This window comes from Hyaena hyaena, unplaced genomic scaffold (assembly GCF_003009895.1).
Source record: "Hyaena hyaena isolate Hyena2069 unplaced genomic scaffold, ASM300989v1 scaffold_1670, whole genome shotgun sequence".
Taxonomy (NCBI): Eukaryota; Metazoa; Chordata; class Mammalia; order Carnivora; family Hyaenidae; genus Hyaena; species Hyaena hyaena.
Window position 1 is genome coordinate 81,942 of NW_024082305.1, and position 22,466 is coordinate 104,407.

The following is a 22,466-nucleotide window of genomic DNA, read 5'->3' on the forward strand; positions in this document are numbered from 1 at the left end:
AATGTTGTAACATTTGGACTTCATGCCTCATGATAGCTGTACCCAGAGAGTCCCTTCCTACATTGGGGGGGGCATCCCTCAATGGTGGGACACTGCTTCAACATGGTGGATGCACCCAGGAGAAGCCAGGCATAGCCGCACTTGTAACTTTTCCCTGGATATGGGACCAGGCTGGTGGAGGAATGAGAAGCCCCTTTCTGGTTCCTGGTGTACATGTGATCACAGAACAGAAGTTAAATCTATATTTCTTGATAGCCAGCAATAATAATTAGAAGAAATCCCAAAACTGTCACCCATGCTCAGGACTGCCCACAGCTCATTGGAAGTGAACTGCTCTCCTTCTACCTGATCACACTACGCAGTGCACTTTGTGGCAACCCCCCAATTAATTCCCACCAGAGCCCCAGGGGTGAGGCTGGCAGAAGCCCCTGCCCAGGACATTCTTGTCAACCCTCCCCTCAGGACAGAGAGGAAAAATGGACCCACTGCCTCACGCTGCCTTTCCCACCTCGGTGACCTGGAGTTCCCACAGCTGCCTGGCCTGGACGCAGGCTTCGGGGCAGCCTCCCCGGCATCACTGTCTCCCCTTCTGACTCCAACCTGATCCTTCGGCCTCCAGGGCTGATGCGGTTCTCAGAAATCAACTGGAAGAGGCTAAAGATGCAGGAAACTGAGTTTGGAGGCCATTCACGTAGAAACTCATTAGAGACTGTTGAGCGGAGTGCTCGTGTCTAAGGATTCATGGTTTTACAGCTCCTCTTCACCCATTATAGAGAATTTGCTTATAGAGAAGCTCTGTGATTCACCCATTCATGTTTCTAGCAGCTTCTTAGAAGCTTTGAAGTAAAAGAGTAAATGAGCCTGATTCTCCACTGGCTTTCACCAATAAGTGGTAATATATTTCATGCTTGACACCATCCAAATGATACAGTGTACTTGTAAGTCGGTAAGCCGAATCATTTTACGTCAATCATGTGTGGCACATCCCGGCTTTGGCCTCATGTCCCCTCCCCCTGGAAGATTCTTCTCCAGGATTAAAGCCTTCCTTTTTCTGGGCTTCCGTGCCACTCCCTGAGTATCATCTATAAGTACCTGTCCCTGCCGGTCATGGCAGCCAGTTTATCTGGGTCCTTTGGAGCCGGACTCCATTCCCTTTGCTCTCTGCTACACTCCTTGTGGAGCACAAAGCCAGACACACAGTAGGTGCTTGGTCAGTACTGCTTAATGAGTGAGCAATTAAAATGTCAACTGATCTCATTGGTTCCCTTCTTTTCCCAGAGTATTTGTGTTTGGATTTCCCCTGGGTTCATGACATTGTCATAGGTGCTTTCCTTGTTCTTAAAGTTCTCCTCCTGAGATTTTAAAAGGGTCTGAGAAGTGTGCAGTTAGTTGTGGATACAACACTTAGTTACAACCACATGGGTGGGTCTTGGGGGCAGTGTGCTAAGTGCAGTAAGTGTGACAGAGAGAGACAAAGACTGCGTGATTTCACTCAGATGTGAAATCCAAACAAGACAAACTCCAAGCCGGTGGTTGCTAGAGAGGGGTTGGGTATGGAGGGGGCATGACATAGGGGAAGGGGATTAGGAGGCACAGACATCCAGCTACAAAAATAAGTCACAGAGATGCAAAGTACACCATCAGGAATACAGTCAGCAATACTGTAATAACACTGGGGACACATGGTAGCCACACTTACCTGAGTGGTGTATGGAATTGTTGATTCAACATGTCGTACACCTGACACTGATAGAACATTGTATGTCAAGGGGCGTCTGGGGGACTCAGTCAGTTGAGCATCTGACTCTTGGTTTCAGCTCAGGATATGATCTCAGTGTTCCTGAGTTTGAGCCCTGCCTCTGGTTCTGCACTGACAGTAAGGAGCCTGCTTGCGTTTCTCTCTCTCTCCTTCTGCCCCTCTCCTGCTCGCTGTGTCTCAAAGTAAATAAACTTAAAACAAAATTAAAAAAAACCCATTATACGTCAGTCAATTATACTACAATAATAAAAATTTAAAAATTACGTGCAAAATAGTAATTGAAATGTATCGAAAAATATGCATGCATAAGTTAATAAATAATCAGTAGGCAAACCAGTGGTTTGCATACATACACCTCTTTTAATCTTCATGGTTGCTAATACATGTGAACTTTAAGGATTTTAAATAATCTCTATGTTAAGAAATTAAAAGATAATTTTTATGAATCACAACCCTGAGATCAAGAGTCCATGCTCTACCAACTGCCAGGCGCCCCAGTACATGTGAACTTTGAAATAAGACGGGCTTACTGCTCAAGTCCCATCAATTTTGTGACCACATGGAGGTTCGGGGCTGAGCTCAGAGGCCAGCGGGGTGAGTGTGGAAGTGCAGGCTGTGGTGCCAGCCTCCCAGGGTGTCACCCCACATGACGGGACCCTGGCAAGAGACTGCCCGTCTCCATGACCTCATTTTCCTTCTCCCTTAAACAGCTCTGCCTCATAGGACCCTCACGAGTCATGTGGGCTCTTTGATGATTATCAACATGAAGGTGAAGGGGAAGCACGGGTCCAGCCCCGAGAAGCCCAGTCTAGCAGTGGAATAAAGACAAACCTTGAAGCTCAGTAGTAAATTGAACCTGTTTAGGAAAAGGCAGTGATGGTATCTCAAGTAGCAAGAACAGCATGAGGACAACTACAGGTATTTTAGGAGAATAGCGTGGATACACATTGACTTTCTCCATGTGTGCCCTTCAAGGGCATTTGTAAACCATGAGAAAACACTGGAAGGCAACTTTAGCCGAAGTTGGGGCTGTGCCCTTGATGTAGATGTGCTGTCATGGGCTCATCTGGCTCCATTCCCTTGGCTTCTGGGCTTGCGAGCAACATCCGGTAGATTTCTGGAGGCAGTTTTGGCCTTGGCATTCTGACTCCGTGGCCTTCACCTAACTGTGCTTCTTCATGGTGCCCCAAGCATGGTGGGTGTGTGTCTAGGGGCACCTGTTAGGCCAAGGAACCCAGTCATTGGGCAACAGAGCTGAAGTCACAGAAGACACAGCAGAAACAGAAAAAGACAACGAAAATGGACCCACACACAAAGCTCAAATAGGAAATTGTACAGAACCTACAATTAAGTATCTCTTAATTAAAACCTGTTGCATCTGTTTTCATGCAGGCGTTTTCAAAGGGAGAGAACCATGAACACACCGAGTGTGCACATCCCTGGTTTTGTCTTCTGAACGCTGCTCTCTGGACCACACTGCCTATGTGGTTGGGAATTTACATGTACTTATTAATATTTAGGGTCTGATAGTAGACTTATCACTTTAGAAATACATATTGTCAGAGGCTTCTGGGTGGCTCAGTCAGTTAAGTGTCTCACTTCACCTCAGGTCATGATCTTACGGTCCGTGAATTTGAGCCCCATGTCGGGCTCCGTGCTGACAGAGTCTGGAGACTATTTCGGATTCTGTCTCTCTCTCTGCCCTCCTCCTTTACTCGCACTCTGTCTCTCTCTCTCAAAATACATAAAGATTTAAAAATTTTTTAAAAAGAAATATTATATGTACAAGACTTTGTTATCTTTGCGGTGACCTTAAAGGGGTACAAGCCTGTGAAGATGGGTGGTTTGCTCCCCGTTTGCGGGACCAAGGTGAGGGGATCATGTTTCTTTCCATAGCATGGTACATATCATAAAAGTGTGAGTGCCACAGGCTCACGACATAATAATCCTGAGGTTTTAAAGTAATGCTGAGAAAGACCACATCCTGTGCAAGCCAGGGGGCCCCATACAAAAGGGACAGGGCTCTTGGTTCAGTGGAACATGAGAACATGAGGGATTGGGGTGGCCATCTTGCTGGGGAGCTGGGGCACAGTCTTGTGGCAGGAAGTTGCGTAATCCAAGAATTGAAAGCCCCACGGAGCCAACACAGACACTAAAATAATTCATTTTTACAGCTCAAGGGGATGCATTCTTCCTTCTGAGATTTTCCTTTTTGAAAATGAGAGGAACAGAAAGCAGACAAAGGCATGTCGAATTTGGTGGGTCTTTTTGTATTAAGAGCCCATTGTATAAACATACTCCTACACTAAATGTTGATTTATGTAGCTATTGACTCACAAGTGCAAACTGGAGTCCCCAAACAGTATTTGTTTTTAGATGAATAGTTCCCTCATTTTCCCTGCATGAGTTTTTCTCATCTGAAGCACTGGTCTTTCAAATTAAATAAATATAATGTTTCAAAAGAATGTAGGCATGAATATTCATAAAGACCAAAACAGCGAACATAAATAAAAGCACTTTTATATAACATCTAATTTTTTTTATGACGCCCTTACTTTGTGCATTTTTTTTTTTTTTTTGCACTTCTAAGATGATATTCAAAGTGATTTTCCAGGACACTGTTTCTTCTACATTGTCTACCTGTTACAGAGGTAGGGACACATGTTTTCAAATAATTTCATACAACAGCATTTCTCTTTACATACATAGAAATCAGGCAGTTCTGGTTAACGGCATAATGCATTCGCCATTGATTCCTCCTTGTATGGCATTAAGCCTTCAATAAGCTATCTAAACAATTGGAGGAATGTCAAAAAATAAAGCAAAATAAAATCAGGTTAAGTACCCTGGAAAACATGCTTCTTCATATGCAGAGTGTGGCAGAATATTTATAGGTGTTTCTATACATGTGCTCAAGATTTAAAGGTTAAAAACATATGAGGCATAGGGGTGGCTCAATTGGCTAAGCGTCTGACTCTTGATTTCAGCTCAGGTCACGTTCTCACGTTTCTTGAGTTCAAGCCTTGCTTCGGGTTTTGTGCTGGCAACACAGAGCCTGCTTGGAATTCTCTTTCTCTTTCTCTCTTTGCTCTTCCTCCTCCCTCCCCCCTTCTCTCTCTCAAAGTAAATAAAGTTAACAAAAAAACATAGATGCAAAACTTGTGTGATTTTTTTGTTGGCAACCTAAGCTGTGGAGATGTTGTCCCACTTCCTTCAGGGATGGAGGTAAGAGTGGAAGAACAGAAAGAAAAAGGTAAGCACAAATTAAGGCTGTGGTTATTTTTGTCCGAGTAGCTAATTTAAAAGGAGCCAGCGTACTGTCATATTTGATTGATTAACTCCGTTTCAGAGTTGTCAGGCTATCTTACTTTACATAATCCCTGAGATTACTGACCGAAGGGCAATGCCCTCTGTGTTACAACACTGGCTACCCCGGGCTGTAACTGTCTTTGAACTTGACCACGTAGTAAATGCTGAGTTAATGGCAGTGTACTGTATAACCTAAATCTGAACGGTAATGGGAGCGAGGTTACTATAATCTTAGTAGGAAAGGTTACGTTTGTGATGCGTCATTACTGACTGCTCTGTATCTACTTGCCAGGCAGAGGGATGGAAAGTTCTTCGCAGGGAGGATGGGACTGTGCCATTCGGTCTGCTCAAAGAAGGGACCGCTGAGAGATGAAAATGTCCTTGGAGTCACTTGTGAAAATCTAAGGTCAGGAAGGAGAAAGCTGTTTATTATGTTTGGGAAAAAATAAATAATTAAAAATAAAAACCACCTAATCATGAAAATAGAAAAAAAAAAGTGGATGTATTCTAATAAACATTTTGCCTGATTGCTTCCAAATGGACTTGCTGGGTTTTTTCTTTGCACTTGATGAGAAAAATAATTTCTACGAAAAAGGACTCCCAGCGTTGGAACAACCTGTTTTGGGTAGGGCAGATGGATTCTCAAGGTTCTTTTTATTTTGAATAACACAGAAACCCCATGCACTGAGGGCCCCCCCACCCAGTGTTGCCCTGATAACCTTCACGGATTATGCCAAAGAATGTTTTTTGTTTTTAGCTTTAGCAGAATATTATGGCGTGTTTTTATGCTGTGTTAGGACTTTGGGCAAAATACTTAACCTTTCAGCACCTTGAATTTCCTAGTTGTAAAATAAGAAAATACCTGGGAATACATCTTGTTTGTAATGTGTACTTTCCCACTTTTTCTCATTTCTTCTACTGTTTCTAAAGACTTTACCCCTACACTGCTGGTGGGAATGTAAACTGGTGCAGCCCCTCCAGAAAACAGTATGGGAGGTTCCTCAAAAAATTCACAGTAGAACTCCCCTAGGACCCAGCAATGGCACTGCTAGGAATTTACCCAAGGGATACAGGAGTGCTGAGGCATAGGGGCACATGGACCCCAATGTTCACAGCAGCACTCTCAACAATAGCCAAAACATGGAAAGAGCCTAAGTGTCCATCAACTGACAAGTGGATCAAGAAGATGTGGTTTATCTACATGATGGAATACTACACGGCGATGAGAAAGAATGAAATCTGGCCTGTGTAGCAACATGGATGGAACTTGAGGGTGTTATGCTGAAGGAAATAAGTCAGGTAGAGAAAGACAGCTACCATATGTTTGCACCGTATAGGTGGATTAGGAGGAACTTAACGGAGGACCATGGGGGAGAAGAAGGGGGAAAATAGTGGGGGAGAGGGAGGGAGGCAAACCATGAGAGACTCTTGAATGCTGAGAACAAACTGAGGACTGATGGATGTGGGGGGGGGGAAGGGGGAGATGGGCATGGAGGAGGGCACTTGTGGGGATGAGCACTGGCTGTTATGTGGAAACCAACTAGACAATAAACTATTTGTAAAAAAAAAAAAAAACTATTAAAAAAATAAAGACTTTATCATGCAATTTGAAGACCTCATGGAGCCTGGGCATTTTGGTGAATGGTTCTCTTAGAAGCCATGCTTACCAATTATCTTTCCAAGAGTTACGATTTTGCTGGAACTGTAACAACAATTGCCAGTCCCAAAGGAAATGACCTATATCTTATGCTTTCATTACAGTAGCAAATCACTCTGGTAGCGAATGGTTGCATTAGGTTTCTGCTCTGAGTACGGAATAGCAAGCAACCTCTTAAGTCCAAGTGGCTTATAGAACAATGACATATTTCCTATGTCATGTCTGCCGGTTGGCTGACTTTGATGTCTTAACCTTCATAGACTAAACTGATAGGATAGATTCCAGACTTTGGGTTAGGTCCAGGCCCGTTTGAAAGAGATGTGTCTTTCGGGACCACAGCCTTCTCTTTGTGGAACCAAAACACCGAGGAGGCTGGCAGAAATGTAAACTGAGGCTTCTTAAAGCCTCAGTTCTGAAGTGGCACGCTGTCAGCCCATATTCTCTTGCTTAAAGGAAGTCACATGGCCAAGTCCAAGGTTAATTAGATAGGGATGTATGCTCCACCTGCTGATTTCCATTACAAGGGCAAGGAGAGGGGAGGAATTGTGGACAGATCCTATCTCCCACCACCTCTGGTGTGTTAGGAAACCATGTCTAACCAAGGAACATTCAAGAATGCTTTGTATTCTCATTTTTGTCTTGGCCGAGGAACAAATCTTTTCAAACATGTGAATAGATCCTTTGGGAAATAGGCATGTAAGGGGAGACACTATACTGTTTTTCGTAGGCCCAAGGGACACAACTTAAATGCTTTCACAATGAAGATGGTAGCCCACCTTCAGACATAGTGGTTTGCTAATTACTGGTGGGGAGTTTACCGGTTTTTAACTGTAAACATATCAGACTTGCAGACAGACTCTGCCGCCATTATGTGACTATGAGGTGGGGAAGGAGGTATGGGAAACAAATGGAGAAGTTTGGAAACTGGCCTTCATTCCAAGCAATCTCAAGTGTCTTATGAACACGGCTGTGTCTTCTCTGCAATAGCTAATAAAATGCCTTCTGTTTTGTACAGTTAAAAAAATGCTAGGGGATACATGAATATGAATGATGAGAGAAGAAATGACGATCAGTGACACATAGAGATAGGTGGAAACCCAGAACCAAGCCAGGAGTTAGGAGGAAGAGAAGGACCGAGGAAAGGAAACCACGTCAGCCACTACCTGCCTCTTCAGTACCTCTGAGGGTTCCCAACAGACGGAGGCTGAGGAGATGGTGAGCTGCCTTTGTTCCCTTAGGATGTAGGGGTTTTTACATCCTACTGTTCTCTTTTTTTCAAGCTTTCTAAAATGTATGATCTCCCTCCTACTTACTTTAAATGAAAAGAGGCCCAGTGAGAGCTACTCTTTCCTTTGATTCCATCAGCCTCCCTACCTTTGAATAATATTTCAGGATAAGATGAGAGGTACGTGGTGATTCATGATTTCATCATTACTCTTTGCAGCCCAGGCTCTGTCAGAGAACATAGTCTTTTGCTTAATAATATCACATTTAAAGAAATGTTTTCATATTCTATACTGATGGGGTTGTTACTTGGGAAATCTTGGCTGAAGCTAACTGGAGGAAGTATAAACTCTTTTCTATTATCAAGGTGTCCCTGAGTTTTATTCTGAATTTTGGTAAGAAAGGATGCTTTGGAATAGTACGAAGTTAACTTTCAAGAATTTCTAAGTATGTTTTTCATTGTAAAAAAGATGGAGTTCTACTTGACCTTTTCAAGTGTTGACTCAGCGATACGATCTGCTGACTCAGACACTTCTGTTTTCTCCGGTGACACACGGGCTTCCTGTCATAAGACTGGAGAAGTGACCACGCAGAGGAAGGTGTGTGATGTGGTCCAAGCCAACAGTACTTGACAATCTGGGCCATTTGGCTTGTTTAGTGGAATTGACACTGGAAATAAATATATGTATTTTTAAATCCTGGTTTTCATTTTTAAAATCAAATTGGTACAGAGGACTCAAGAAATAAAATCTGGTAACCAGGTCAAAGACAAGTAATTATTCATCAAAAATTCATGGATTTGTTGATTAACTCAGTATGTATTTAGCACCAGACTTTGAAGAGAACCAAGTGGCGGAGGTTAAAACATTTCCCTTGTCCCATGAATCTGTCTGATTTGAATATTGTAAGTTCCCTGCAGTGATGGCCACCATATGGAGAATGACTGACCATTGAACCCAATGACAGCCTCTCAGATGCACATCACCCAGGAACAGGATTACAGTAGAGAGTCAAATCCATAAATCCAGGGCGGGGCCCAAGAGCGTGTATTTCTAACAGGCTCCCAGGTGAGCTGGGACCCAGGTGCGAGGCCTCTACTTGGTGTAGCAGGCATGTGAGCTCCACAGAGCAAAGGACAGTTCAAGGTCATTGTTGGTGCAGGGAGTACCTGGACGTGCAGAGGAAGCCTGTGGCCCCCACGCCCCCATGGACCGTGAGCCCAGACAAGTAATGAACTGGAGAGAAGGGGGCATATATACCCTGGCAGAGGTCATCAGGCACTTACAGGCTAGTGGATGCAGTGCACCCAGTTGACGGTGGGAAGTGGGTTTCATTTTTGTTACTTGCTCTGAAGTGATTTTAATGATTTACAGCATGTGTGGGTCTTTTAGTGAAGAGTATGTAGCCCCGATGTCTGCTGCTCCCCTGTATCTTTGTTCCCCATCAGGGCTTGAGGTGAGCTGGGACGGGAACCAGTGGCATCCAGCGAGCCGCCCTGTGGCGGTGGGGTTCATGCAGGTCTGCGGAGGGCCCTCGAGTTAACAGCTCACCGAGCACATGCCTCTCGTCAGTCAGCCGCTGCAGCCTTCCCTGCTCACAGCTTCCGTGGGTCATTGCACCTGCTGTGTTTCATCCCTCCTTCCTGCACGTATCTGTGGAGGCCTTTTGGGTGACAGGTCCTCTTCTCAGGTGCAGGGACCCATGCATGCACAGCCCTTGTCCCTGTGAGTCTGCATTTATCTGGGGGAAGACAGAAACTAAGGCTTAGAAAAATATAAAAGTAAACATTCTGATTCCAGCAATGATATGAAGAATTGAAAACCAGGTGATTAGCTAGGGAATGAAGGGGGTGATACTTTCAGTAGGGGGATTAGTGGATTCTCTCGGGGGAGGTGGTGTTTGAGTAGGGAGCCCTGAATGACAGGAAGAAGCCAGCCAAGGGAGGATCGGGGAAGAACACGTGCGGCAGAAGAACAGAAAGTGCAAAGGCCCTGAGGTTCAGGGGCCAGCGAGAAGGCCAGTATGGAGGGACCGTGGGTGTGGCTGATGTGAGCTGGTGAGAGAGAAGATTGGAGGTCTCAACCAGGCCAGCACATGACGAACCCTCATTGGCATGATGAAGACTTCGTTATTTCGTCAGTGTTACAGAAAGCCTGTGGCAGGATGTACACTGAGGGGGCGTGCCGTGGTCGGTCTTAACATGTTAAAAGGTCACTTTGATTACCATGACATGTTAGCTGATGGCTCCATCATAGCCTAGAATTATCATTCATGTTTTGTGGGGAAGACATTTAAGGTCTGATTTCTTAGCAGCTTGGACTCATGTGGCACAGTGTTGCTACTTAATCACCATACTGTGTTTTCAATCCCCGGAACTTCTAAGTGCAAGTTGATAACCTTTGATGAAGATCTCTCCCTGCACCTGCCATCGTAGCCACCATTCTACTATTCCTACAAGGTTGGCTTTTTTTTAGATTCTGCATCTATGTGATGCCTTATGTATGAGTCCTTCTCTTTCGGACTTATCTCGCTTAGCATGATGCCTTCAGGGTCCATCCATGTTGTTGCAGAGGGCGGGATTTCTTTCTTTCTTGTGGCTGAAAAATATTCCACTGTGGATATGTGTCTCTCATCTGTATCCATTCACCCACCTATGGGCACTTAGATCATTTTGTTATCTTGGTGTTGTAATACTGTAGTTGGCTTGGGAGTTTTTGATATGCTGTTTTCATTTCATGTGAATATGTATTGAGAGGTGCTAACCGTATTGTAGTGTATAAAAATATCAAATCAACATGTTGTATACCTTAAGCACACACATTATATGTAAATTATATCTTAATTTTAAAAGAATCACTTGGACTGTGTGTGGGAAAGTCATTCTAGAGGACACTAGTGTAGGCAGATGCTTTTCAGGAATCCAGAGGTGATCGTATGACTTGGGCTAGAGGTGTGGCCCCGGATGGGAAGCGTTAGGTGGACTCAGAATGTCTTCTCAGGATCAAGAGAATGAGGAAGAGAACATTACTAAGACTAGCTCCTAGGTTGGGGACTAGAAGTTTCATTAAATAAGCTGGGAGAGAACGTGAGGACAAAGGTTTGAGGTTGGGGAGATCAAATCCGTGTGACGTGAATTGCAGCCACATACTCGAGGCTTGTTCTGACGATCCAGAATCTCTGTAATGCTTTCCTTTAAATAGTGCTAACGATGCTTTGGCTGTTGTGTTCGTGTAATCTGCCGTGGTGTATAAGACTTGGAATTAGATCTTAGGACTGAGCCAGAGGACTCAGCCTATAGCCCCATATGAAATCTTGTGAGGCCCTGGGAAGCCAGAGTGATTAAAAAGAGAATGGAACCTGAGAAAGTTCCAGAAGTATCTGGAGGCATCCGTGACGTGAACTGTGTTGAATTCAACCTGAGTCAGGGATCTAGACTTCCTCTGTGGAGCAGACACAGTCGTCCCTTGATTTGTACTTGTGGGAAAGCCTCTGTCTCGAAACTGAGGAGAGGTGGCTCCTTAATGGACACAAGAGCAGAGATTTGATGGGATTTTAGTGTGGTGGCATATGTGGATTCACCAAAGTCTATATATGCACGCACACACAGACACACATGCACTCACACACAGGGATTACATGTATGTGTGTATACATATGTGTGTGTATATGTTTGTATGTGTATATGCACACACACATATAAGTATAGATACGGATATGTGCAAGTGCATACCTCTCTCAACTGGGAGGACCTGGGAAAGCAAAAGGGGAAAGGGAAGGCAGAGAAACCTAAAAAAGAGGGTAATCATAAAGACATACTCACAGAAGCCTGGACATACACTGATGTCTTAGCGGTAAACATTGGTATGACTGAGGGTCCTCAAGTAAAGAAAAGACTGTTTACACACTTGTGATATTTGTACTAAGAAATATAACAGTGACTCCAGTCCTTATAGAAAGTATGATTGAGGAACAGAAAAGAAAATACTAATCTAGATGAAAAGATAAGTATCATTTTGCATATCAACAAAGGGAAAGAGAGGCCAACCCAGAAACAGACTCTTAACTACAGAGAATAAACGGATGGTTACCAGAGGGGAAGTGGGAGGTGAGGGGCGGGGGGGGGGGGGGGGGGGGGGGGGGGGTGTGTGTGAAATAGGTGAGGGAGACTAAGGAGGGCGCTGGCCGACATGATGTGCACCGGGTGTTGTGTGGAAGTGTCGAATCACTAAGTTCTATGCCCAAGACTAATATTAGACTGTATGTTAACTCTACTGGAATTTAAAATTTTAAACTTAAAAGAAGTTAGAGTGCACTCTGGCTAAATGTCTTTCTAGTTGTTTCCAGAGGAAAATGTAAATTCTCCTAATTAGCAAGCGGCATAGATGTTCTCAGGGCCAGCATTCCTTCGAGGTAGAAGTAACATTCAAAGAGAAAACTCTTGTTCACATTTAGAATTTACTTTGAGAATGCTCAATTAAATCGATATAGTCAAGAATTCTCTCTTTCCCTTGGGAAATTTTATGAAAATTGGGCTTTTGTAGTCCTCTTCTAAATCAACAGGTGACAGTGTTAAAAGAACTACAATTGATGCTCTAGTCAAGCAGGTATAATTCCTATGGCTTTTAGTGAAATCTCGGTCTTTGAAAAGCAAGCTGCTACTTTCAACACTGTGCTATTTTTGATTTCTCGGAGATTTGTGGGAGAGAACAACGATTTGAGGAGCTTGGCTTCTGATTATAAAATGCTCATGTTCACTGGGATGTTATTTCTCTTAACATTAGTAGCATAAAAGAGTAGAAAAGATTTCTCTGATGGTGTATCCTCAACAGAACCACGACGATTTACATAAGAGATCCTGATTATCCCCCTGATGGTGCTTCCTGGCGCACACTTGGGGAAATGGGGGTACACTGAGCTGCGCGAGGACAGTAAAGTTGGGGTCCCACTTGGACGGAAGAACTAGAGGCTTCATCTTTGAATGTGCTGTTGGCACATCTGGGAACATTCCACTTGCCATTGAACTCTGAGACAAATGTGAACCACACTCTGAGAATCCATGGGCTTTGTACCAGGGATCTGGGCAGCCAAAGACCAGACCATTTCTGTGTCTTTCTAACCATTGCTTAAGTGGAACCTCACTGCTTCTCCAAATATACGGTAATTTTCTGTTCAAAAAAGTAAAAAAATATATATTCATTTTTATGAAATTGTTTGTGACTCATAAACTGTAAACAACTTCGATGCTATGGATGCTTATCTTTTATCCTCCATGTGGAAATGGCATACGAGATGCAGAATGAATGGGACGTACTTGACATCTAAAGTCTGATCTATGGCATAATCTTGATACTGTGGTTTGAATTGTGTCCCCTCGAAGAGCAGAGTTACTTAAGAGTGTAACGTTGAGCAGAGACCTGAGTGCAGGGAGGAAGCCAGGCAGGGACTGCGGGCACAGCACTCAGGGACGAGCATTCCCAGCAGACCCCAGAAACTGCCCTGGAGGCCAGCTCGAGGGAAGGAGTGAGTGGACGGAATGGAGGTGAGGTGGCCCCAGGAGGCCACATCCGGGGACTGGTGGCCACTGGATGAGGTGGGGGGCAGCTGGACAGTATTGGTGGAGAGAGGATAAGAATTTGTACTTGAAGTGGGTCTAGAACGGGGTGAGATTTCAAGAGGCCAAGAAGAGGGAAGAGGACTCCCTGAGAGTGGAGAGTGGCCAACATGAATGGGCGCAGAGGAGCAAAGGCTGAATGGGGCAGGCATGCTTCCGGAGCAGGGTGTTTGTGTGGGTGGAGAGGCCAGTCTGGGGAGAGCCTTGACCTCCAGCCCATGTGGTTTCCACTTTACACTGTGACCTTGAGGGCCCCTTCTTAAAGAGAAGCGTTCTGAGCACGGGGGCAAGGTGGATGAAAGGTCGATCCAAGGAAGGAACCAACTGGACCTGTGCCTTCAGAATCACCAATCTAGTATCTGTACGTTGGCTGGATTACAGAAAGGAGAATGTTGGAGAAAGGAGATCCGTGAGAATATTATTGCTGCAGTTGGATAAGGGGAGGGGGGTCCTATCTTGCCATGAATGATCAGCTGTAAGGAAACGCTAGGGCAAGGAAACTCTGGTGGATCCATTACTGTGGAATATTTTGTAATTGGTAAAAAGTAAATTATATATTCACATCTACAGACTTGGGAAGATGCCCATGATGTATAATTCAGTGCTAAAAGCAAATTGCAGAATAATGCATAGAAAGGCATTTAATTTATCCATCAGTAAAGTGTGTGTGTGTGTGTGTGTGTGTGTGTGTGTGTGTGTGTGTGTGTATGTGTGTGTATGAGCTTGGTGTCAGTCACGACCACCTAAGCTGTGCTTGTGGTCCCAGGGGCTTACTGCCACAAAGGATTATGACTCATTCAAATGAACACAGGTCCATGTGGGTCAGCTGAGACTTGAGATCAAGGCTGGGAAGGGCTCCAACATCATGTTTCCATGATTGCCAGAAGGGGAGGGGGCTTGATAACTTGTGCAGTGGTTTCTACCCAAAAGATACATATGACTTCTTCCCACACTTCATTTGTCAAAGCAAGTCGTATGACTTTCTCTGATTTGAAAGAAAATGCTCATTGCATCAGTACTGTGTTCCCAGGAGGAAGGCAGTTAGACACATTGGGTAAGGAGTCCTAATGATTACCAGAAGCATGGAGACTGGGGTGGAATGGGCAAAAATGAGGAAGGATACACACTCTTGGTTCCCTTGGTGGGGGATGGGGAGGACTAAGAAAAGTATGGAAGTGTATTTCTTAACTGATGGGAAGGTCATGAGCCTAGTGGAAGTAAGGGCGCAGAGGCGCAGACAAACAGATGCAGTTCACTGGAGTCCTAAAGTAAGAAGACATTGTTTTTGAGTGTGGACGTGAAGAATTGTCAATGGTGAGGCTTAAAAGGCTTGCACCTGGCTTGTTGGGGACGAAGACGTCATGGGTAGAATTGTGTTACCCTGCAGGAGGAATAGGTTAAAGACCATTTGGAAAAGGTCTAAGGTTAAGAACATAAAAAAGCAGTTCTTAATTTGAAAGTTCTGAGCTTGAGGTTCAGGTAGACCAGAGGGAAGATGTAGAGGTCTTACGAAGGCAAATGGCGGCCTTACTTAAGGGAAACACTTCAGACGGTTTTATTGGGAGGAGTTCTGGCTCTTCAAATATTGTGCTAATCCAGGTGTCTGTGAGAGGTCTTAGTAATCAGATCAGGGGGTCCTCTTTCTTCAGCCTCTGGACAGAGACAGTTAGGGAGAATGTCCCCATGGTAACATGAAACCTGAGTGCCTGCATTCGCCTTTTCAGAGCTTTTAACCCACACATTGTTTAGATGTGCCAAATCCATTTTGGTTTTACATATGGCCCTATTTGAAGTTGCTTTGGAAAGAAGTCTAAAAAGAAAAGTAGAGCCCTCTGGGAGCAACAGAAAGTGAAGACTCTTCCCTCTGTGGGATCTACGTCACACTTGACTTTCTTCTTTCCTGTTGAGCCCCACGGAATGCTCCCCAGGCACCCCGAGCTGCTCCTGAAATGCTGCCCCTAAAATTCCAAACTTGATTTAATATGACTTGCTTAATTGACCTTTAAAAAATTCATTTTGTCATCTAAAAATGAACACTTAACAGGAGTAACTGCATTTGGAAAACAGAATGTCTATTCTCCATTTGGTTACTGCAGATAAGCTTTCCATGCGCTTCCTTTTCAAAGCTCAGAATGTCTGCTGAACTGTAAAATAATTGAAATAACGTTGGAGTTTTAAAGCTGTCCAAAATTAAGCTGCTCAGAATTTATGGTAATTTCAAAGAACTGCTACAGGTCTTTGCATTAGAAGAAAACTATGTAGTTGTTTAAAAGAGAGGCTCTTTTCTGTAATTGTCAATTCTGATACTTGAAATAATCATCTTTTAATGTTAATTTTTGTGAGACAAAGAGAAAGAGAAAGGAAGTATTAGCAAGGGAGGGGGCAGGGAGCAGGAGAGAGAGAATCCCAAGCAGGCTCTGCACTTTCACCACAGAGCCCAATGCAGGGCTCAAACCCAAGAACCATGAGATCATGACTTGAGTCGAAGTCCAACACTCAACTGACTGAGCCACCCGGATGCCCCTGAAAATAATCATTTAATACTTCTTGTAAGATATAGGGTTTTGCATTAATACTGTGTGTAGAAATAACAGTGTCTTGAAAATATTTTCTGTCCGTTTGGTGGATATTAGGGATTACAAAGTCAATTTTCTCAATAAGTCATGGCTATGCAGTTATCTATCTTCTTATTTCTAAAAGGGATTTTTCCTGTGGCTTAGTGGCTCTCAGCCACGGTGATCTTACCCCCTGGGAGACATTCAACAGTGTCTGGAGGCCATTTCAGCAGTGGTCACAACTTTGTAGAGCAAATGCCAGGGGCATCTACTGGGAGAAGTCCAGGAGTATTTCTACACATTGTACCATGTGCATGACGGTGCCCATGACAAAGAACCATCTAGCCCCGAATGTCAGTAGTGTTGAGGCTAAGATGATTGCTTTGCAGAATCCATAGTCTTATTCACCATTAAAAAACAAATTGTTTTAGCTCCTAATGTGCAAGTATTTAGTATCACTGTTTTCTCCAACCAACATTTTTTTTCATGTTTATTCATTTACTTTTGAGAGAGAGAGAGAGAGAGAATCCCAAGCAGATCCTGCACTCTCAGTACAGAGCCTGACATGGGTCTTGAACTACTGAACTGTGAGATCATGACCTGAGCTGAAATCAAGAGTTAGACGCCTAACCGACTGAGCCACCCAGGCGCCCCTCTAAATGATAATTTTGTTACATTCATTGTTGTGTGTTCTTATTTATCATAAACCACGGTGTAGACACAAACTGAAAGTTAAATGTATAGAAATGAAGGAAATATGAGCAAATCTTGAAACATTAGCAATTTTGTAATGATTGTTAAAAATCGGTCCTACTTACTGAAAGAGTTCTACATCTGAGACAAGATGTCGGGTGCTTTCTGTGCTTGTCTTAGCATCTTTGTAGGAGGGAAAAGATGGTCTGTCTTTCCACATCAGACTTGCAGGAACAGCTCGTGTGTACATGTGTCTTCTGTTAGACCTTCAACTTTATGGGATTTCTATCAGGGGAGAGAAATTGTCAAACTCTTTACCAAGAACTCGTGGAAGAATTAAACCTGAAGATTCCTGTTTGGGCTTTGACACTGACTGGTTGGGAAATATTGGCCAAGATCCCCATTTCTCTGGGTCGCTGATACCCCTTTTGGAAAGCAGGGTGCAGCTAACTTAGAGTGGGAAAAGAACCTGTACACTGAATGCTCCTTAAATGCCTGTGCTGGTTCTTAGCAGTTTTGAAATCTGATTCTGGGCTCTAAGAAATGAATCTGTATATTCCCTCCTTGGGAAGATGGAGACAGGGGACTGCCCCAGTCTGCCTGGATGGATTGGCACTTAGCTCAGAAAGGTCCCTCCAAAGAAATGCCTGATGTCTTTCCATCTTTACTAGGTGTTTGGTACATAAACTGTCTAACATAATTTTTCCCCATTCCATATACGGATATAGAGTAGAATGCTGTATAAGAATACATTACTGACAAGCATCTTCATAGTCTTTTAAAGAGGTAAATTAAAAATATTTACCAGGAAAGTAGTATGGCCATGGCGATTCTTTTGCCCACATGTTTTGGCCTGAAGTCCCTTATGAATCGACTGAATTAGGAGGAAGTCAGCATAGTACAGATGCTCTGTGCCCGACCGAGGCTCCCCAAGAGGGATTCCCGGATAGGTTTTCACATTCCTAGTACGATTCTTCTTGGCTGTCATTCTGAGACACTTGAACTTGTGGGATCTTAGAGAAGATGCCTCAGGGACTTCACCCCACTGTTTCACTGGAGTGGGGCTGGGTACCCCTTCTCTCGGGATACATCAGGCATAAAGTGATGGCAGATACACATGCCTGCTCTTTCCCCTGGGCTTTCAAGTGCCCGAGAGCCGGGATTCTGCATCTGTGCTCCACCTCCTGAACCTCAGAGAAGCTTTATACGTGCCTGTCCAATGAGCAGGTGTTCGGGAGAAAAGGAAGGGGCATGTTGGGAGATCCACATTTCCTTTTAGGTTGCGCCCCTGATCTTTCATATGCCCTTTTGTCTGTGATGCTTGTGCACATACAGCTTATCCGACAAACCCCTGGACAGCGAAATGGTGACCATTACTTTTCGATCGGGACATGTGGTGTGGCTCCCCTTGTCTGTGCAGGAGGGGGAGCGAACCTGGGCCCGGTGACCTCCCAGCCCTGGCTCTCTTCACACCCACTGTGAGCAGAGCCTTTGCCCAGCTCCCTCTCGTGAACACATATCCTCACTCCCCGCAGAAGAGCTGGCACGTTGTCTCTTTGTCGCTCCAGCTGCGCCGGGGTTGGGGGCTCCTCATGTAACATGCGTCACTCTGAACGTGGAACGAGCTCCTTCCTTATATAGCTTCACTTTTGTTCTCAAGCGAAGAGCCTTGGGGCAGAGCTCACCGGGTGCCACTCTTCTGTTCCCCTGACCTTGGCTCTCTTACCCCTGATTTACCCCTTCACCCTCCTCAGTGTCCTTCCGTGTCTGCTGCTTTTGTAATGAAATCGGCCTGTTCTGTTACATACTAAACCATTTCCGTCTCCATTCCGAATCTTTCTCCAAGCTCTCCAATCGATTTCCTTTTTCACTGAGGCGTCGTTCACATAACATCGGTTAGCCCTTTTGAAAGGAAGAATTTGGTGGCATTTAGTACATTCACAGCGTTCTGAGACCATCCCCTCCATCCTGTTCAGAAAGTCTGTCATCACAAAAGGGATATGGTGACCTCCCATATCCCCCTTTTCCAGCCCCTTGGCAACCACCAATTTGCTTTCTGTCTCTCTTAGTTTATTTACTCTAGATACTTCATTCAAATGGAACCGTCTATTGTAAGGGGGCTTTTGCCTTAGCTTCGTGCACTTAGCACGGTGCTCCTGGGGTTCATCTGTGTTAAAACCCGTTATCTCAGGTCTTCATTGGCTTTCCTGGCTGGCTGGTGTCCCGCTGCACGGATGCGCCACAGGCCGTGTATCTGTTCATCCATTGATGGACGTTTGTGTTGTTTCTGCTTTTTGCCTATTGCGAACACGTCTGTACATGTATTTGTTTGAATGCCCGTTTATAATTCTTTAGGGAATAGAGTTGAGACTGGGGCCGCCGGTCCTGTGGTGTTTCCGGGCTTAACTTTTGGAGAAACTGCCAGACCGTTTTGATAACAGCGGGACCGTCTCTAAGCCGTTGCGATCTGTTGCACGTCCACACCGTTTGATCCACTTGCACGAGCTCTGCCAGGTGACACCTGCCCCCTCCAGGGCTCTCGCGAAACAGCTGGAGACATAGCTCGGGATCCGGGTGTGCGTTTGGAGCACAGTGCTAAATGCGAGGAGTTTAGGACCAGCTTTGCATCCAGGTCCAGGGAGTGCTCAGAGTTACCTAATGTCTGCAGTCGTTTGGGGATCAAAACTGGAAATCTTCACAACTTGAAAAGGAATGAGTTTTTGCCCTCACGAGAGTTAGTCCTTTAATGTAATCTGTTGGGTTTCTTTGAACGTGCTGTCTTATTTTGTCATAACACTACTTTAAAAAATTTTTTTTTAAATATTTTTATTTATTTCTAGGAGAGAGAGAGAGAGACAGCGTGAGCAGGGGAGGGTCAGAGAGAGAGGGAGATACAGACTCTGAAAAAGGCTCCAGGCTCTGAGCTGGCAGTCAGCACAGAGCCCGACGCGGGCTCGAACCCACGAACCGCGAGATCATGACCTAAGTGAAAAGTCGGACGCTTAACCGACTAAGCCACCCAGGCGCCCCATAACACTACTTTTTTAAATGGGTGCGGTTCAGGGCGCCTGGGGAGGCTCAGTTGGTTAAGTATCTGACTTCGGCTCAGGTCATGATCTCACAGTTCATGAGTTCGAGCCCCGCGTCGAGCCTGGAGCCTGCTTCAGATTCTGTGTCTCCCCTCTCTCTCTGCCCCTCCCCAGCTCGCTCTCTGTCTCTTTCTCTCTCAAAAATAAATAAACATTTTTTAAAAACCCCATAAAACTACACGGGTGCAGTGCGTGGTGTTCTGTGCAGCCTTTCGCGGGAAGGAGAGGGAAGCCCTGGGGAACGGGCGCGCTCCCTGACTCTCCCTGTTCTTCTCCCGTAGGTGTCCTTCTTCCTCTTCATCATCTTCGTGGTATACACCATGCTGCCCTTCAACATGCGCGACGCCGTCATCGCCAGCGTGCTCACAGCCTCCTCCCACACCATCGTGCTGAGCGCCTGCCTGTCTGCAACGCCGGGGGCCAAGGAGCACCTGGTCTGGCAGGTGCGTGACTGCCCCCCCTCACACCCCCCTCCACCCCTCCACCCCCCCGCCTCTGGGTGCCAGGGGTGCCATACACCTGTTAAGGGTATGGCTGGGGTACCTGCCAGGGGCTCGGGGGCTGCTCTCTGCCGCTAGTGGGGAGCAGCCACACCCCGCCTCCATCAGTGGAATCAACGCGAAGCAATCAACAACAGCCATCATGGGAAATGGCAGCTCCGCTTTGCTGATTGCCGAATGCTCGTAGGATTCTGATGTTTAAAGCTGTTCTTCCCATGCGTGAGAGCGCAGCACCCTTATTTTTAGAGTGAAAGTAACTTACACAGTTAAATTCATACTTCTCCCCCACCTTCATATCCCAAACCCTCCCTTTGCAGAGAAGGAAAGATCTCCATTTCCTGACCTTCTGGCGGGTCCATGGGCATTGAAAAATAAAACTTTTCAAATGCTGCGACAGCAAATTTAGCTTTGCTAGTAAATGGCATTTTGAAAAAGCCGTTGTATTTAATTAGTTAAAATCATTTAAAAAGTGATTGGATTTCCTGCTATGCACATCCAGAATCATGAAGGTCAGTGGTTTGGAGGTATTCCTAAGTATCTTTTTTTTTTTTTTTACTTGGAACAGGTATGTTTAATTATGCTCCATTAGAATCAAATGTGAGAAATGTAGCCATCGTGTGAAAATGTAGGGGATGAGAGAATTGGTTATGAACAGCACTGCCATTGAAAGTGATATTTTAGATGTGGATCCCATGAGCCCCAGGGGGTCTTAGAAACCCGTTAGTCGTTCACTCGATGGAATGTTTTATTTGGAAACTTGAAATAGAGCCGGACACCTATCCTTGGGTGTCTAGTAATCCCACTTAGTTGGGAAGCTTTCTGGGAATCCCTTTTCTCAGTATCCCTCTCCTCGAGCTCACAGGAAGCCTAGCGTTCGGTTGAAAGACAGCCTTTGCTGGCCCCGAAGGAAGGTCAGAGCCCTGGCCCCGCTTCTGCACAGCGGGCTCCAGGCTCCCGCTGACTGGTTCAGACGTGGAGGAAAGCCACGTCCTCGCACGCATTCCCTGCCACTGGGCCGAGTGGCCTTCAGCACCCGAGACACAGATGGAGACCACTCAGTAACTCATCAAAGGATGAAGGTGGCATTTTGTTAAAAGAAGTAACAGTGCAGCTGTGTCTGGGAAGAGGTGGGGGAAATGTTCCTTTTTAGAGGGGCTGTGCCCCAGCCTTTGCTTCCCTGGGCTGCATGTCAGAGCCTCCCTTGAAGATATTTATGGAATGTGTCTCCTCTCCCCCATGAATTTCATTTTTCCAGTCTCCCTGGAGTGGGGCTTGGGTGATAGGTCTGTTTTTGCAGTGGGAATGAGTATGTACTTTTGCGAGCCAGCTGCCACTATCTCTTCAGCCCCTTCATGAATAAATACAGTGTCTGCTGGGGCAGATGTAATAGAAAAAATATCTTGGAAATGAGGATTAAGATACATGCCTGTCAAGATCAAATGGGTTTAAAAAAGGGGGGTGGGGATAAATGGTTTGTCAAGAATCTGATGAAGTCAAGGTCACTACGTACTGCAGTGAGTTTGTTTTTCTTTCAAAACTTTTTAATTTTCTTCTGCAAGTTAAAAAAATTGGGAAAGAATGTAATCTTAAACTCATGTACTCAAGTTTCCAAACGCACAAAGAAAAATAATTCGTATCAGCGGACGGCCAGGGAAAGGATAATTCTGGAATAGCAAAAAAGAATAAAAGCTTTTCATTCCAAATTATTTCATATAAGAATAACATTGAAAGGAAACAGAAGAACGGAATGTCGGTTTTCCTTTTCTTCAGAAGTAATTTCACAGTGATTCCCAGAGCCGGGAAAGGCAAATACACTGACAGATGTAACATGGAGGGTCTGTTGGCAACTGTCAAAGTCCTGAGGAGAAGAGCTTTAAGCACGTTGGCCACTGCTGGACACATAACCTCCAAATAGCACTGCCTTGTGATGGGAGAGAGACACTTCATTGATTCCTTTTAATGAAAAGTGTACATAGATTAGGTGGTTATATTGCTACCGTGTAATTGTTTAAAGCAAAATTACTTGAAGGCTATTGATTTCATATGAAGAGAGAGAGGTTTGCCAATGA

General features: G+C 44.9%; 1 protein-coding gene across 1 annotated transcript in view; it reads left to right on the plus strand.

Annotated features, from left to right (window-relative positions):
• Positions 1 to 22,466, plus strand: part of LOC120226383 (adenylate cyclase type 2-like) — a gene marked incomplete at its 5' end in the record, with an annotated part of 193,035 nt that overhangs the window by 76,940 nt on the left and 93,629 nt on the right. Inside the window, one exon of the mRNA XM_039224564.1 lies at positions 20,179 to 20,340. Coding sequence (XP_039080495.1) covers positions 20,179 to 20,340 — 162 coding nt within the window. The remainder of the gene's footprint in view (positions 1 to 20,178; positions 20,341 to 22,466) is intronic.